Raw genomic sequence first — 14,781 nt, 5'->3', positions numbered from 1 at the left:
GACGGTAACTCTTGACAGGAGTAGAGAGCCTCGTCTGTCCCCAGCTGAGCGACTGGTGGTTTCAGACCGCTAACAGCCCAACGCGTCAACCACTGTGCCACCCGTCTCCTACCGTCTTGGGATTCACAAACCCTTCCACTTTGCACCAGGAGCTCCGGGTCAGCCCTACACCTAGTTCTGAAGTGAACATTTGGAAGAGCTTTTTGAAAAAAGCATGCTGGAAGTCGCTGCACTAGACTTTGCAGAGCCCCATCGTACCCTAGAACTTGAGAAGCCCTTCAACGTGTACCCTAGAACTTGATACGCTCTTCAACTGAGTGAGAGTACTGGTTGGTTTGATGTCTCAGCTGATACCGCTCTCGCTTTCTCTGTTGGTGCTTAGATCCCGCATCTGGTGGCCGTCAAATCCCAGGGCCCGGCCTTGACTGCCTCCCAGTCAGTGCACGAGCAGCCCACCAAGGGCCTCTCTGGCTTTCAGGAGGCCCTGAGCGTGACTTCGCACCGCGTGGAGATGCCGCGCCAGAACTCGGATCCCACCTCGGAAAACCCTCCGCTCCCCACACGCATCGAAAAGTTTGACCGGAGCTCTTGGTTACGGCAGGAAGAAGACATTCCACCAAAGGTAAGGTCGCGAATGGCGGCTTTGTCATCGCCATCGTCTTCCTCAGCACTCTCCCAAACGTCCCATGGTGAGGACAGTTGTGATAACAGGAGAGCATTTTCCCATCTGTTCAGCCCCGCCTCATCCCCAGGCTAAAGTTTCTGATTATTTGTCAGTTTCCCCAAAGAAACGGAGGCAATGTCCCTGAAGTTCTCAGTCAGGAAGAATAAATGACTTGGAAGCATATCTCTTTGTTCAGAACTGGAAGCCCTATCGCCACACTTCCCAAACCATTCTTTCACGTCCCGTGTTAAGAAAGAGAGTACGTGTTCATTGCTGACTCACAGTCTGTCTAAACAATCTGAAACTTCCCAGATAAAAAGAAAACTCAATGATCCCAACTTCTACCAACACAGAGTGAAGCCGTTGGCTCTCGGGTTGGCTCAATGAGCACTACTGCTCTGAGCATATTTTATTCTGACCCATTTAAGGAAGGCTTCTTGTACACCCGGCTAATTATACACTTTCCTACAAACCTCATGGTCTGAGCAGTACTCACACCGTCTTATTGAAAGATAAATATTTCCAGTATTTTCAGCATTAACACTGTTTGGGATTACATTTGTTCATTGACCTTCCAAGCCACAACATTTAAAAAAAATTAGTAATTGCAAGTTCATTTCAAAGTGGAAATGTTCAGGATCCATTGCATTCGCCCCGCTGGCCTGTGGCTTTGGTCCCGGATTCTAATTGGTACCCAGATATCTTACCAGATCTCAGAATTTCCATATCTGTTTTTTCAGTGTAAAGTGAGCTAAAATGGAGCTTGGCTATATGAGGATGGCTCTCATCTGTTGCCACTTTAAGACTGGTCTGAGTTAATGGTACCCCAAAGAGATTCCTGGTACTCGCTATTAGATTCAAGGGAGGTCCATTACTTTAAGCCCCGTGAATCAAATGATTTATGCTATTAGTTCTGATCCTCGTGTCTGTCTGTAAAACGGAGGGTGGTCCTTCTACAATGATGGCTGAATGTGCCGCATTTCCTTGTGGCTGTGGACCCTGGCTTAATTTTTTTTTTTTAGGGAAATAAATTTTTCATTGAGGAATTAAATATCTTCCCTGCCCCCTTATTTTAAATAAGTTCAATAACCCTCAGCAAATCTTGAAAAAGGAGTAGGCTTTTCAGGCAGTCGCCTGGGAATGCTATTTGATGGAAAAATTTTTCTGAATTCTGGTTTTCTTCCAGGTGCCTCAAAGAACAACTTCTATCTCCCCAGCGTTAGCTAGAAAGAATTCTCCCGGGAATGGTAGTGCACTGGGACCCAGACTAGGATCTCAACCCATCCGAGCAAGGTAAGGGAAGGAGAAATCCCTTACTAACCTTATTCATTTGCCACCTGGTCTTTGGTGGGCCAAGACACATGCTTTTTAATGGGGTGTGTGTGTGTGTGTGTGTGTGTGTGTGTGTGTGTGTGTGTGTGTGTGGTGTTTATATTAATCTGTATGTGTGGGTCATCTTGGATAGATGGACGGACGGATGGATGGATGGATGGATGGATGGATGGATGGATGGATGGATGGATGGATAGGTAGGTAGGTAAGTGGTTAGGACAACCAGGAAGTCAACCAGGTGTGACTTAACTGACAGTTTTTAAATTGGGGGAGGAAAATGATAAATGCAGCTCTGGTTATAGTTACCCCAAGCCATTACTTCAGAGATTACGTCCTAGAGCCAAAAAACCAGAATGGCTTGTTTGGAGGTGATTTCTAGCATCAGGTAAAGCAATGTGCCCTGAGAAGCAGTGACACATTACAGAGTCATCACCAAAACAATGCCGTGGTGACCTGACCGACGGCAGAGCTTCCCGTGCCTGGCAAGTTACAAGGGAATGAGCGTTTCCAAGTCAGTCACCTCTCTGGCCTTGTGGAGGGAGACAGAAATACAGCTATGCTTCCACTGCTGCTCTGGGCGCTCCTTCCAGCACTTTCTCTCAGCAGCGGACGTTCCTGCAGGCAGGAAGCAGCACCAGCTGCCTGGTTGGTGCAGAGGTCTCACGAGAAGCTGGAGAGTCAGCATTTAGTTCCCTTACGATTCGTAAGCTTACGTAAGCCACAGCTGATCAAGCTTCCCTCGGACGGTTCACAGTGAACGCAGCCCAGTTCGGGATCCACTGCAAGAGCAAATGGCCAGAGATGAGACGATTAAGGTGGACGAGCTCAGAAAGGCTATCCTCCTCTCCTGGTCTGTGTTCAGAGTCAAGGAGAGACCTTCCCTTGCTAGAAAAAGTGATTGACAGTGAAGGTTGGAATTATTTGTACATAGCTTTAAAAGTGGAATGCTTTTGATCGTGATGCTGTAACTTTTCTCTTCCCATGAAGAGGTCAGTCCATAAGATGAAACGATACGCAAAAGCATTGGCCGCTTGCCGGCAGAAGACACTAGCCCGTCCGGAACGGCACTGCCTGTTGCAGCAGACTCTGAACCAGGCCATTTGCACGGCGCTTGCCAGACTCCCAGCAGAGCTGGCGTGGCTAAGCAGCGCCAAGGAAGACTGGGGAGCCATCAGAGAGCCAATGGGCCGGTCTACTTGGGATGGCCAGTCGGGCGATCAGTGCCCCTCCTCGGGCAGTTGGCAGCCTCTAATTAGCAGTGCTCCTTGAACTCTGCCCTCGATGCTGTGTTCACTGGATCAGCTGCTTGGAATTCCAGTAGCCATCGATCAAATATCTTGTCAACTTAAAGTGTTTCTCCCACCATCAACAAAAACAAAAGAAAGAGAGACCTGTTGTTATATAGTCAAATAAAAAGCAGCCTTCTGAGAAATCCCATGTCAAATGTTACTATAATGGCCCTAGGGCCCCAGGGAGTGGCCGCCTGGTGGCCAGTAGCTGGCAGGCGGTGGCATGTCCCTGGGAGCCACTTGAATGTAGTGCTGAGGTGGCTGTAACATACTGCTCCTTATAGAGGGAGGGAGGGCGTTTAGTGGTAGCTGGTTTTCTCCGTTTAAAGGAATGGAACGTAAGGGCTAGGGCAGGATATGGAGGATCCCCATCTTTGCCAAGTGAGCTGGAGCCTCTGGGTGGTGGAAATTGTTTATGCACTTGGCAGCCCATTCAGAGGCACCTCAGAAGAAAGGCCTGGTGATCGACTTATAAAAAAGAAAGAAAAGAAACGAAACCCCTTTTGCAAACCCCACGGAGCACATTCTACTTTGCACACCAGGGCTGCCGTGAGTCAGAATCGACTCCAGGTTTGGCCCTGTGGGGCCCCGCTATGGAATGCCACCGCCACTTGCCAACCCCCTCCCTGTGTGACCAGGATTTGAACTGTGAGTCAGACTTTGCGACTCTAGACTGGATTGCATTTCTCCCAGCTTTCGGATCCGATTGATTGGCGTGGTAGAGGCAGCTTTCGTTTATCTGCGGTGCATAATAAATCGCCCAACACTTGGTGACTGAAATAACCCGTGGTTATTTCAAAGGACATTAACCCTTTGTTGTTTCTCACTACTCTGTGGGTGAGCGAAGAAGCTCTTCGGCTGGTCTACCCTTGGGCCCTACCCAGCAGCTGCATCGAAAGGATAGGCCGGCGGGGCCTCCCTCTCCACCTGCTCTTTCATTCTGCCTTCTCTCAGTTTGTAATCCAGGTCAGCCTCCCAGGGGGAAAGCCTGAACGCACAAATGCCTTTTAGCCCGTTGGTGACATCATCTCTGATCACCCCAAGCCTCCTCGACGAGCCCTGAGTCACCGTGGGAGGGAAGCACACCGGAACATGGGTGGGGGAGCTGAGCTGCTTCTGCACACGTCATTCCGGTCGTGCACAGACTTCCCCACGCTTGGCAGGCCCGGGGGGGGGGGGGGCGGGGGCGCACTGAGGTCTTTCCCATCTCCTGTCAGACAGCTGCCAGCCCAGAAAGCCGTGAGATGTATCACATTCAGCGATTTGTCCTTTAAAGACTTTCTAAGCTGCCTTTCCTCTGCTTGGTCAGTACTGTGCCCTCTCCACTCCCCCCCCCCCAAGTTTTCTTTGAAGTGCTTTCTAAGAGGAACTAGAAAATAAGCAAAACGCGAACAGATCCCAAAAAACATCACACAGCTATTACGGGACAGTTCAGGACGTGTGGATGTTATCATTGTTCATTCATTTGCCAATCCCAAATAGGGGAAAGAGCCATTGGGCGCCTAGCTGCCTGGGAGCCTGGGGCCTGGGGGCTGGAGAGCCATGGCGGCCCTCACAGGGTGCACCGCGCATGCTGCTCTTTGGGGACACGACATTAGTCGGGAAAACTTGTTTGTCTTTTTTTGGGGGGCCTGGGTTTCTTATTTAGATTTGGTATAAATATGAGAATTGACTTATTTAAAGAAAACCAAAAGCAGTTAGCATTTAATCAATCTCCACTCAGGGAGCCTTCCTGGCTGTCCAGGTAGAACCGGGGTGTGCCAGACAGCTGATTGTTCACAAGTAGATCTCCCAATGACTAGACTGTTCTTCCAAAGAGTTTGTGGGTAGATGCGGATGCCAGCTTTACAGCTATCAGGTTAACCATTGGCTCCACTGAAAAGGCAGACCCTAATAATTAAGAAGCTGGGTTTTTGGGGGGGGAAATGGAGGTTGCTTTCTGCATTAAGTACTATTGAACTCCAGTTACAAGGTGTGTGTCATTCTACTATAATTGAAGCAAGCATGGTTGTGGGTGGATTTGTGTGTGTTTCTAATATGCAAAGCAATATGCTTAAACCAAGAAACTGAGCACTTTCATCTCTTAATGGAAGATGCTCCCATGTGCCAACCTGTGGCTGCACTGTGGGATGCACAGCCAACCTGGTCCACAGCCTCCCTTTCCCCAGGCTCTCCTCTCTCCTTCACGCTCCCTCCTCTGCGCCCTCCACACACAGTACCAAGTCAAAGAGAACCCTTTGGAGAACATGCCCGTAGAGGGTGCAGCCTGGTGCCACTTGGCCAAGAAAATATGACTGGGCAACCCCCATGCCCCTCAGGGCTCCCTGGCTTCTGCATGCTACAGGGCAATTTGTCTCTGATTAATAACCACTTCTGGAGCACTTACTTATGCGAGGGGATCCTTGAAGTGTGTTGCAGATGTTAATTAACCTAGGTCTCATAACAGCTCTGTAAGGTGGTGGCTGTAATTATCCTCACTTTATAGCTGGGGGGACTGAGACGAAGTATAGCTCAGCAAATTGCCCAAGGGGACCAAATGAGATACCTAAGGTGTGACCCCTGTATCCTGACACCAAACTTCTCTCTCTTCAGCGCCCAAACCAAACCAAACCAAACCAAATGCACTCATACTGATAATGATCATTCTGACTCACGGCGACTCTATAGGTAAAACAGGGCAGAACTGTCCCTGTGAGTTTCCAAGACTCTTAACTCTTCACAGGAGTAGAAAGCCTCTTCTCTCTCCCTCTGAGCAGCTGGTGGTTTCGAACTGCTGAACCATGTGGTTGGCAGCCCCGAATGTAATGGCTACACCGCCAGGGCTCCTCCAGGCGTAGTCCGTACCAGTGGCAGCTGGTCTTGCTGCCTCATTTTCCATCCATGTCGCTCATGATGTGATACACGAGTCTGTTAACAGCTCCTCTTAAAAAAAAACAGACTCGTCATCAAAGTGACTGGGATTCGGGGGGACCCCATGCATTGTCAGAGCGGACCTGGGCTCCACAAGGTTTTCGGTGGCTGGTTTGTTTTTGCTATTATGGTTGTTGTGTCTCTGGAGTTGTTTTTGTTTTTCCTTCCCAGAGTCGGTTCCCAAGTCTTTCTTCACAGGTGCCTCTGGTGGCCCGCACTCTCTAGCTTTCTCTTAGCAGGCCAGCACGGTACCCTGATACCACCCAGGACGGCCACCAGCTCCTCTCTACCTTTCCATCCTTAGCCTGTCGTTACACGTTACGGTTCATTACCTTTTAAACATTGTTTTCCTCTGATGACAATTCTTTAAGCCCAAAGCACATCCCTACACAAGCTAGAACTAGCATTCCTTGCTTTGATGGGCCTTTTTCCTAGGTGGCCCACAGCGGGGAGATCATAGCCCCGGTTCCCTGAGGGGCAGCCCCCTTCTCACATGCACATGCAGCTGGGCATAGATCAGGCTGCCAGGTCCCGGGCAGCTGACCTCTCCCTGCAGCTCAGGCTTCCAAAGACCTCATGGGATCCACTGACATTAAAACATGATTTGATTTTTTGTATTTTTTTAAAAAATAAGCCTTTCAAGAATTCCCGGCGTGTTAATATTTAACTATGATTCATGTGGTCTTTTACAGCAAATTAAAATTTGATCAGACAACTAATCTGGATTATGAAGAGATTTAAGTGAAACCAGAAACTCCCAATCATAACCCAGTGACTAAGTGCTTAATATAAAAAACCAATTCCCAGGCCCACCCCAAAGTTGTCTCCCAGTGACTCGTTTGTTCTCATCGGCTGCATCCTTAAAGCACAAAGTCAAGTGAATGTTGACAGTCAGCCAGCTAATTAAAGACCTGGTCCTTGTATGGGGCCAAGAAGTCACTTTATTATCCTAATTTCCTGTTGTGACTTTGCATATGATTTAGGCGAATAGCACACCTTTGCCACACTGCCACTGTGCTGTGTGTTGTGTAGATGAAGCAGTAATGTCCACATGGAGAGCAGACGTCTGAATTAAAAGTTAACATTACAGAAACCTAGCTGGCTGCGTCCATGTTTCTACCTGTGTAGAGCGGCTAACACGTGAACATGGTAAATCTATTATTTCTTGGACTTCTTCTCACACTCATCTCTTCAAAGAGGACTGCTCTCAGGTCTCTCTGCCCCAAAGTTAGTCTGTCCCACTACATACCATGGAAGAGGAAAAGGTGACCAGGGTGGCGTTTTCTCAAAATACTCTGACTTTACAAAACCAGTCCTAAGAATAAGGTAGAAAAGCCATTGTAAAGTTTCACCTGTGCCCACATGCGGCTCTATCGAAGTACTTCCTTCAATCTCCAGCAGCAAAAATAGCGACCTATTAAAATGACCGTCTACGCTGGATAGCTCCAATGGGGAGGACATGTGCTAATCAGATGCAGGTCAGGGATTTAATGCCCGTGGGATCCAATTAGCCTCATGCTTAACGAGTCTCCCAGCCTGGGCAGAAATGTGTGCTCAGCCCAGCTGGTCTTGACAATGGCTCTGCTCCTCTTTTAGGGAAGGGAGTCCTGGGCCAGGCTTCGTCATCTACCGTGGCAGTGGCCTTCCAGTTGGGCTGCCTACCCACCAAACCTGGCCAGCCATCCGAAGCCCACCAACGAAGCAGCATGTTTCTCTCGCTGGCTTGAATGGCTTTCCTGTGTCACCTGGCTCTTTCCTTCCATTGGAGTCCCTGGTGGTGCAAACAGTTAATGTGCTTGGATGCTTACCAAAGGCTTAGGGGTTCAAGTGCACCCAGAATCATCTTAGAAGAAAAAGGCTAGTGGTCTACTTCCAAAATATCAGCCATCAAGACCCCCTAGGGATCCTAGGTGGATGCTGGCACCCCTGGGGTTGCCCTGAGTAAGCGGCAGCTCCACAACCACTGTTTGTTCTGTTTCCTTCTGGTCTCTCCGTGATTTCCTAACTTAGACCAGGTACACCAGCCGGGTTCTCTTCCACGTCGACACACCGCAGGAAACCCGCAGCCCCTGTATCTTTGCTCAGAACTCTTTCTCCAGCCATCCACGGGCGCCATTCTAAAGCCAAAACCAAGTCATCTCTCCAGACCCAGGTCTTGACCACGCCACGTGGCACGAGCATCTCCCTCGCTGCATTAAAATCGTAGCACCAACGGGCCCTGAGGGCACAGTAGTAAACTGCTCAGCTACTAACCAAATGATTTCGCTCACCCACCCAGTGACTGCGGGGGAGGCCAGACCTGATGACGCGCACCCTGAGAGATCACAGCCTAGAAAACCGTACAGATCAGTCCGACCGGGGGGCCACGCTAGTCAAAGCCCCCAGCTGCAATCGCATGGTGGAGATTTCAACAAAGACGTGGGATTCTCTTTCAGGAACAAAGCCTTTGGAACATCACAGAGGGAGCCTACACTGGATTAGTGTCTTCCCTCAGCTGCTGACTGGCATTCGATGTGGGCTTTTGAGTTTCAGGTCTCATTGAATTTTCTGTGTCGCAACCCACTGAACTCATTGCTGATTCGAACTCATAACAACCTGATAAGACAGAGTAGAACTCCTCCCTGGTTTTTAGAAGACTATAATCTTTATGGAACTAGAAATCTTCATCTTTTTCCTACACAGTGTAATTGTGTAAACCTATGCACAATTATAAACATATATGAATTAAAATTGTGATAAGAACTTTTAAGGAGCCCCGAGAATGTGCCCCCTTGGCCCCCAGTGTAATCATAAAAATCTCAGAAATTTCTCCCAGCACCATTCCCGTTTTCCCAGCTCACCATCCCAATCTTGGATTAGCTGCCATCTCCTCTGGTACTGCATCCACCTAAAGTGGCCCAGATGACTCTGTACCTTATTACCACACTGCCCTGTGCTCACTGCAAGCAAGCATGTATGAAAGTGGCTCTGGGTGTCTGTCTGAGCCATTGTCCCCCAAATGCCTGGACTAGAACAACTGCTTGAATGAATAAGCCCTGCTATCAGGCAGGAAGTAAAGATACTAAGACATAGAAAGGTCTTATAAAAAGTAGCGACTACTAGCCTACCACCTCATTTGTTCTTAAGTTAGCACTTAGTAATAGCCATGAAAATCACACTTCCCTTCGGCGCATGTGTAGCCTAAGTACATATCAGATTCCTACAAGAAAGTAACAAAGTATGCAGACGATCTACTGGCCGTATGGGCAGAGAGCATACTAAGCAATTGACAGAAGACTAAATGGCACATGTGAACAAAAAATATCCTACATCAGTAGTGATTTTTAACTTCATTAAAACAGGATACAATTTATACAGATTAGCAACTCCAATCTTAAAGCAGAATTCAGTGAAATGTACCATTTCCTGCATTTCAGTGAAAACTAGTAATTCCTTTAAACACACACACACACACACACACCACACCCAAGTCCAGGAACCGATCCTCATAAAATAAAGAAGAGACAGAGTGTTGCCATGGCTGTAGATGGTTGTCTGACTCTTGTGTATCAGGGAAATGTATTGGCAGCACCATGATGCCTACACATAGAAGAATGGTTAGACGATATTGTTGACTGTTATGTATGCATCGTTGTCTTTAGAAGCATAAGAAAATGCTCACAATGCAATGTTAGGGAGGGAAAGCAAGGTGCAAAACAACACACCGTTTGATTCCATCTGTTGAAAACAAAATCAGATAAATAATAATAAAATATGGTTATCTCTTGGTTCAGAGTGATAGCTGTCATTCTGTTATTTTCAACTGTCATATTTTTCACATTTTCTCACAATGAGAACGGGAAGGAAGAAAAAAGTTTAAGAGAAGGCTTCCCTCTGGCAATCCACCCTTTCGTTAAAACTTGCCAGGGGGTGGCGCAAGGATTGAGTCAGGAGTGCACCATACCCTGATCCAGGAGCTCCGTGTAGAAAGACTCGATTCTCTAACTGCCCCTTCAGTTCCGGGTCATCTAACTGCCGTCAGCCTTGCTTTGCGCTGGCGTGGGCACGGGATGAAACTTGGTCTGCCACTGGGAAGGTCTTGGGAATGTAACTGTGTCCTGTGCCGTCCGTGCAGCAACCCTGACCTCCGGAGGACGGAGCCCCTCCTGGAGAGTCCCCTGCAGAGGACCAGCAGCGGCAGCTCCTCCAGTTCAAGCACCCCCAGCTCCCAGCCCAGTTCCCAAGGAGGCTCTCAGCCTGGATCGCAAGCAGGTTCCAGCGAACGGACCAGAGTTCGAGGTAAAACTTTCTCTTACCTTCTTACCATTAATGTTTCTTGGGCAGGAGAGCCGGGGGGCAGGATCCTGATATCTGGCCCTGACGTGCCATGGCCACCGACAGTGATAATGAAAAGCCACTATGTCTCAGTCCCCGTGTGGAAGTGACCCATCACCCCCAATTGCTGGTGATATCAGAGGCTCCCCAAATCCTTCCTTCCCTCAGAGCTCATTGGTTTCCAACGAGATAAAGGGCTCACAGAATATGCATCTAATTTTAAGATAGCACTCACCCAATACTTTAACTCCATCCCCATCAAAATGATTCCAACTCATGACAGCCCATAAGACACTGCCCCTGCCCCTTGTGGTCTCACGGAAGCAGATTGCCACATCCCCCTCCTGGGGAGCAGTTGGCAGAGTCAAACCACAGGACTTCTGGTTGAGAGCTCAGTGCTTTGCCACTGTGTCTGTCAACTCAATGGCCACTTCCATTTGATCGCCTCATTAGAATTTGGGGAACCCCAAGTACCCTGTTACCAATGCACCCATAGCATTCCAAACGTAGAAACAAGCCCACTGCCATCACGCTGGTTCAGACGCATGGCAACTCTGTATAGGGTTTCTGAGATGGTCAGTCCTTAGGGAACCACCAGCTTATAGTTCAAGTCCAACACTTTCCTGGACAGCACCACCAGGACTCCTTATTCTGAGCACAGTGCTAGGTGTTTCTGAATGTGAGCTTCCATAGAGACTAAGGGAGAACACATGCACTTGAAGGAAGAAATACACTTTTTGACTTTTTTTTAAACAATTTATTAGGGGTTCATACAGCTCTTATCACTGTCCATACATATACATACATCAATTGTATAAAGCACATCTGCACATTCTTTGCCCTAATCATTTTCTTTTTTTTTTCCTCCTCTTTTCTTTTTTTACATTTTATTAGGGACTCGTACAACTCTTATCACAATCCATACATATACATACATCAATTGTATAAATCACATCCATACATTCCCTGCCCCACTCATTCTCAAAGCATTTGCTCTCCACTTAAGCCCTTTGCATCAGGTCCTCTTTTTCCCCCCTCCCTCCCCGCTCCCCCCTCCCTAATGTGCCCTTGGTAATTTATACATCGTTATTTTGTCATATTTGCCCTATCCGGAGTCTCCCTCCCCCCCCCCCTTCTCTGCCGTCCCTCGCCCAGGGAGGAGGTCACATGTGGATCCTTGTAATCAGTTCCCCCTTTCCAACCCACTCGCCCTCCACTCTCCCAGCATCGCCCCTCACACCCTTGGTCCTGAAGGTATCATCCACCCTGGATTCCCTGTGCCTCCAGCCCTCATATGTACCAGTGTACAACCTCTACCCTATCCAGCCCTGCAAGGTAGAATTCGGATCATGGTAGTTGGTGGGAGGAAGCATCCAGGATCTGGGGGAAAGCTGTGTTCTTCATCGGTACTACCTCGCACCCTCATTGACCCATCTCCTCTCCTGAACCCCTCTGTGAGGGGATCTCCATTGGCCAACACTTGGGCCTTGGGTCTCCACTCTGCACTTCCCCCTTCATTCAATATGGTATATACATATATATACACATACATACATATATACATATACACACATATATCTTTTTGTTGTTGTTGCATGATGCCTTTATACCTGGTCCCTTTGGCACCTCATGATCGCACTGGCTGGTGTGCTTCTTCCATGTGAGCTTTTTTGCTTCTGAGCTAGATGGCCGCTTGTTCAGTTTCAAGCCTTTAAAACCCCAGACACTATCTCTTTTGATAGCCGGGCACCATCAGCTTTCTTCACCACATTTGCTTATGCACCCATTTGTCTTCAGAGATCCTATCATGGAGGTGTGCAGTCAATGATATGATTTTTTTGTTCTTTGATGCCTGATAACTGATCCCTTCGGGACCACGTGATCACACAGGCTGGTGTGTTCCTCCATGTGGACTTTGTTGCTTCTGAGCTAGATGGCCGCTTGTTTATCTTCAAGCCTTTAAGGCCCCAGTCACTATCTCTTTTGATAGCCGGGCACTATCAGCTTTCTTCACCACATTTAGTTGTTCACCCACTTTGGCTCCAGCCGTTGTGTCGGGAGAGTGAGCATCATAGAGTTCCAATTTAATAAAAGAAAGTATTCGTGCATTGAGGGAGTGTTTGAGTAGAGGCCCAAGGTCCTTCCGCCACCTTAATACTTAACCTATAAATATAGACACATCGATCTATTTCCCCATCCTCCTATATATATTTGTATACATATGTCTTTGTCTAGACCTCCATAAATGCCCTTTGACTCCTAGCTCTTTCTTCCATCTCCCTTGACTTTCCTCCTGCCCTACTACCATGCTTCGTCGCCACCTGGACTAGAGTATACCTCTTCTCTACGCAACCTTACCCTTGATCATTCCCCACCAGACCTGCCACTTCCCCCTCTCTACCATTTTGGGTCCCATGTTGTTCCCTTGTCCCTGTGTTTGTTAACACCACTTCCTTACCCCCACCTGCCCCCTACCCCAAGTCCCCCCGGAACTGTCGGTCCCGTTGTTTTTCCTCCAGATAGTTCATCCAGCCTGTCCTATTCAGACAGACCTGTGGAGACACTAACATGCACGGAAACAAGACAGAGGAAAACAAAGCAACAGTATACAACCAGACAACAAAACAACAACAACAAACCACTTCCCAAGAGAAAAGCTTGTAGTTAGTTCAGGGATCGTTTGCTGGCCCTTAGAAGCGTTTTCCAGTCCAGTCTGTTGGGGCACCACGCCCTGGCCCCAAAGTCCACTTTCAGCATTCCCTGGGGACTTTGCCATTCCATTCCCTTGCTGTTCTGCTGCACTCACTTTTTAACTTTAAAAAAGATTTTCACTTTAGTCTTCAGATGATGCCTCTTTAGAGAGGTACAAATTAGCATCTCCGAACATTGCATTGAAGTCCTCTTCGTCGCTCAGTTTTCAATTAATGAAAATGCCTATGAAAAGCCTTAATATTGTCCAGCTAATTATAGATGAAAAGGCACTGTTGCTAGTTCATCAAAATTCACTCTTTCTGAATTGGTTTCTTCAACAATTTGGTTTCCAAGCGATAAAGACCAGTAACTCTTTCAAAGTGCCATTTGAGAAATAGTCATTTACTTACAATTATTCTGCCAGATGCAAACCAGCCATTCCTGGCTCTTATTTAGGAATTCTTGCATGGTTTCTTCCCTAACGCCCTTTAAGGGTTCGTAGATGTGAAAACACACTGAACAGACAGTTTGAACGCAGTGGATTTCTCCTTGTGCTGCTCCCATCTCTCGCTCCGGCTGTGACTGCCTTCATACATGCATTCTTCTGTCAGAAACACAGCCCACAGCTAATGTATGCAAGGCGCCTTGCAGAGTTCATGGAAAACACCATTATCCTTCCATTCTCTTCTTCCGCAAACTTTTAAAACCCATCATATTCCTTTGCTGTCTTGACACATATACATATTTTAATTTAGAGACCCTGCTCATTTCCTTACCTTCTTGTATCTTTCCATGAGCTAATGACTATCCCATGGCATAAACGTTAAAGAAAAACAAGTTCACACAGGTAATTTTGATTTGGGGAATCTGTGGGTTAGTTCTGGCTTAATTACTCTTGCATTTAACTCCCAGTTCCTTGGAACTAAACAAGTCCTCATCTCTCCGGTATATCCAGAATGACCACTTTGAGATAAAGCAAGAAATCTCACTGGCTTCTTGTCTGCCTATAGTTTTCTTTTAAAAAGCCACCTAGTTGCCACTGGGTGATGCCCACTCACAGGTCAGAGCAGCACTGTGCTCCAAGGGCTTTTGACCGGCTGCCTTTGAGAAGCAGAGCGCTGGCTAGGCGTTTCTTCTGAGAAGACACAAATATATAGCAATTAGGGTAGCAACCAAGTACATTTAATTGTTGGAACTGCTCAGGGACTCCTTTAAGGTCATGAAATGAAAGGGTACACTCTAGAGCGGTGAGGGAGCCCCCATCCTTGCTCTGCACCTCATTTTGCCGCCTCTCCCCTTGATCACCAACACCCTCCCTCCTGTCCCCACCATGTTTAACAATGATCCCGCCAACGGGAGTAGACTTCAGTGCTTTCGCTGAACGCCATCTGAGTTGCCTCTCTTGGCGACGAGGTTGTAAAGGAGAAACCGAGCGGAGGACCCTGACTTCCATGCTGATTGCGCCCAACGGCAGAAAACGGGCTTTGAGATGCCAGACAGCACCTCAGCGCTGCCTGTTGTTTTTATCAAGACCTTGGGTGGGCGCATCTCTCTCGTCCTGGCCTGGACAGTGAAATAAAG

The 14,781-nt window shown here is 47.8% G+C and overlaps 1 protein-coding gene across 1 annotated transcript in view; it reads left to right on the top strand.

Moving 5' to 3' along the window:
• Window positions 1-14,781, top strand: part of TNIK (TRAF2 and NCK interacting kinase) — a 443,318-nt gene that overhangs the window by 379,362 nt on the left and 49,175 nt on the right. Inside the window, exons 16-18 of the mRNA XM_075547026.1 lie at window positions 383-622; window positions 1,851-1,957; window positions 10,310-10,473. Of these exons, the coding sequence (XP_075403141.1) occupies window positions 383-622; window positions 1,851-1,957; window positions 10,310-10,473 (511 nt within the window). The remainder of the gene's footprint in view (window positions 1-382; window positions 623-1,850; window positions 1,958-10,309; window positions 10,474-14,781) is intronic.

This window comes from Tenrec ecaudatus, chromosome 4 (genome assembly GCF_050624435.1).
Source record: "Tenrec ecaudatus isolate mTenEca1 chromosome 4, mTenEca1.hap1, whole genome shotgun sequence".
NCBI lineage: Eukaryota > Metazoa > Chordata > Mammalia > Afrosoricida > Tenrecidae > Tenrec > Tenrec ecaudatus.
This window is presented reverse-complemented; position numbering and strand designations above follow the sequence as displayed.